Here is a 3,612-nt window from a genome sequence, read left to right as displayed (position 1 = left end):
ATTTTAATCTATGTGGTATGTGGTAACTGTAAAAAGTTAAGATTCACCAAACCAAACACTTCTGATTTTATTTATTTGTATATTATAATATATATAACATGTTAAACACTGTTACAAACACATTCATTGACAATGTTGAGGACAACACAAAAGTCACAGATGACTAATGTACTCCAACACATAGGCTACATTAAAATAGCATACATCTTTTCCTGTAAAACTGCAAAACAAAGACAAACTTAACTGGACAAACTTATTACAATTTGCTCGTTTCAGCCTGATGAAACCTACCTATTAATGAAGAGATGTGCTTTCATGAGATTTCATAATCAACGCCCCTAAAATCAGGCTACCTGTTCTGCTGACGATGCACTCTGTGATGGACATGACGAGGAAGTGATTTGAAATGAGATTAGACGCTAAAAAATGTCTTGTGAATGCGAAGCTGTACGAGATACGAAAGGTGTGCAGGGGGACGTAACAGTGACGCAGATATAAGACGAGATAATATATTATAAGGTGATGTTAACACTGTTGGAGCAGCAGATGATGATACTGGACAGAAATCTGCATAAAGACCCTGAGGCAGCTGTCTGAGTGAGAGAACTGTCTTAACAAATACTCATGTGTAAGTCATGATGCCATGATGATGATTATAATATGGAAAATTAACTTGTCTTAGTTTTATTTCAGTTGTACTCATTTAAACAACAAATTAATTTGCATTAATTATGACTTCAGGTCAAATTAGTGCTTTTTGTCCTGTGGTCATAATAGGTCTGGACCACCCATCAGTATCATTCGCACCTCAGAGAAAATTAAAGTATGAACGCCACAAAAAAGAACAAATCTGCTGCTACGAGTGGTTCTTGCATGATGCGAAATGTTTAATCCTAATGTTGATAATAAATGGAATTCAGGCATTTCCTTCAAAACTTATTTGCTCATTTTCTGTTGCAAGAAAGTATAAAAACACAATTTCTAAGAGACCGGGTTGTATTAGCTTTTAAATGTTTTCACTAAATATATACAAGCATTTTATATGAATATAAGCTTTTATGTGTATGATTCAGGCCCTGGCCTTGGGCATTGAGCTGTAGCTGAAATTGTGGCTGTGGTGAAGGATTTACTTTGTCTCTTATGCTATAGTTGGAAAAATGTACTGTTTACTGAAAGCATAATGTTGTTTGTGATAACTTTGCACTTTGGACAGAAGCTCAGAATTCATAACGGCATCTTGTTGCACATTTGATGAGGTTAGACAGTAAACTAGCTTGTGCTGCTTGCAGATGTATTGAAAGCAAAACACATTGAATGGACAACAACACTGCTTAAATGATTTCTGTTGATTATATATATATATATATAAAAAAAACACACAATCTTTTGTGTAGTAGAATTGTTGTGCCAGTGTACTATATGGTACAACACAAATTATTATGTTAAGATAAATTCTTTGTTACATCCTGTACAACTATGTCAGAAATTAAAGTTAATAATTCACCATTTTGTTATCAGAAAATACTTAACATGGGTGACATACTATTTCAGGAATGTCAGTTATCATGTAAAACAAACTTGGATTTAAAATTACACAGTGTTCATATCACATTGGCTTGGTGTATTTATACAGATTGAAACCTTACTGATATGGCACCACAGGGGCTACAGTGCATTCTTTGTCTTCATCAGACATACTCAAGGACTTTAATAGAGTACCGGCACTTCTGATTTTTCTCTAGATGAGTACCCTTAATTCTTATTGCATAATGCCACCTCCTGATCAGTCAAGGCATGTACCCCTAAACACTTGCGTAACGCTTGACTCTTTTTTACCGACTGGAATTCTGCTAAGACCCACCCCACCTTGGCTCTGATTGACTAGTGTTCGTTGCTTTTGTTGGTTTGGTTAGTTAGCATTTGGCATTGAAAAGAGAGATGGTTAGGATTAGAAAAAATGTCAGAGCTCATAAATCTAGCTTAACGCTGAGAAAACAAATTAGGGTTAGGAGATGTTGTTGTTATTGTTAGGGTTGTGCTGAATTATTGTTCCAATTCAGACACAGCTATACAACGTCTACACAGTGTACAGTGAGACTACAGCAGCCCTATATGGTGAACACCCTGTCAAATCAACCCAACTCATCTGACACCTGATTAATATACAATGAATATGCAGTAGCTCAAATAATGCTCAAATACTTAAAGGGGAACTGTCTTAAATCATGATGTCATGATAATGATGATAATATGGAACATGAACTTACTCCATTGCATCAATTAGGATTTCAGGTCAAATTAGTGTTTTTTTGTCCTGTGGTCACTGACATATGTTTATGTCTAGTGAATTCCTTCACATGTTCTTATTGAATATATACAGGCATTGTATAGTAGAAAATAGAAAAATGCACCAATTCCTGAGAGCATAATGTTGTTTGTGATAACTCTCTGGACAGAAGCTCTGAATTCATAACGACATCTTGTTGACTCTACTTACATCAAATTGTGTTTCCAGGTGTTGGGGATTACTTCTACATGTTAGCATTCAGCTGTGTGAAATCTGATAAATAGTCTCAAGTGATGTCACTTGAGTCAGCATCGGTTGGGGCTGAAGACGAAGAAGTTTGAAAAAAATCTGGAGTTGCGGAGTTAGAAAGCAGTGAGCTGACCAGACCTCTGTAGCCGCTCTTCATGTAGCCTGGAGGCTGGCGGCTCGAGGCTCAAGACTCAATTATAAAAAAAACAAAAAAAACACAACTATTTTTGCAATTTTCACGTTATCCCTAAATTTCATTAGAAAAAAACCCAAATCAATCCCCCAAAAATGGCAGTAAAATCATGGAAGGACTGATTGAACACATTATTCAGAAATGTACGATCGTGCATAATGAGTACTTTTAGTTCTGGTACTTTAAATATATTTGAATGCTAATACTTTTGTACTTTTAAACTAGTAACATTTTTAATGTAGTATTTCTATACTGTGGTAATGCTACTTTTTCTTGAGAAAGACTTTTTCCACGACTGGTTTTGACACATTTCACTGTGTGTACAGTACAGTACAGTAAGTGAGTAAATGTGTTTTCTACCACTGATAAGAACCACTGAAATAAATGTGCAGGTAAAAAATTGATTCTAAAACAGCAGATGAGGCAACAACAGTCCATCATTCATCAAAAACTCACCTCACCAGCGTTCATTCATGAGTGCTAACACACGCTGATAGCAGCCACGTTATATTTAGCCGACTGTAAACACAGCGATAGGATGCTCCTGTTGGTATTTCTGTAGTGTTGCTCCTTTCAGCTGGTCTTCAGCCCACACGCCCACGTACACTCTTCTGCAAAGATCCACAGAGGAGCATAAAACCATCATTAAAGGCACATTAAATAGGGATTTGCCTGGCTGATACTTTATCTGCCTGGCCCCTGGGGGTTGCAGTTTGATGAGAGCGGAGATTTGTTCAGGGTTGAGTAGATCTGCAGAGGGCTGTGTGTGTTTGCTTCTCTCTGTATGAGTAAGCTGTTTACTAGTGTTTGTGCAAGTGTGTGTTCGGCTAAAAATATTGTCGTTTCGAGCTGCCTGCCTGTGTGATCCCAGACTCCCCTCAGT

At 36.9% G+C, this 3,612-nt stretch overlaps 1 protein-coding gene across 1 annotated transcript in view; it reads left to right on the top strand.

Annotated features, from left to right (window-relative positions):
* sstr3 (somatostatin receptor 3) overlaps positions 1 to 3,206 on the top strand; it is a 4,477-nt gene extending 1,271 nt beyond the window's left edge. Inside the window, exon 2 of the mRNA XM_035655154.1 lies at positions 3,139 to 3,206. Within this exon, the coding sequence (XP_035511047.1) occupies positions 3,139 to 3,206 (68 nt within the window). The remainder of the gene's footprint in view (positions 1 to 3,138) is intronic.
* Positions 3,207 to 3,612: the final 406 nt, after the last annotated feature.

This window comes from Morone saxatilis, unplaced genomic scaffold, assembly GCF_004916995.1.
Source record: "Morone saxatilis isolate NCDOM2014 unplaced genomic scaffold, NCSU_SB_2.0 Contig14, whole genome shotgun sequence".
Taxonomy (NCBI): Eukaryota; Metazoa; Chordata; class Actinopteri; family Moronidae; genus Morone; species Morone saxatilis.
This window is presented reverse-complemented; position numbering and strand designations above follow the sequence as displayed.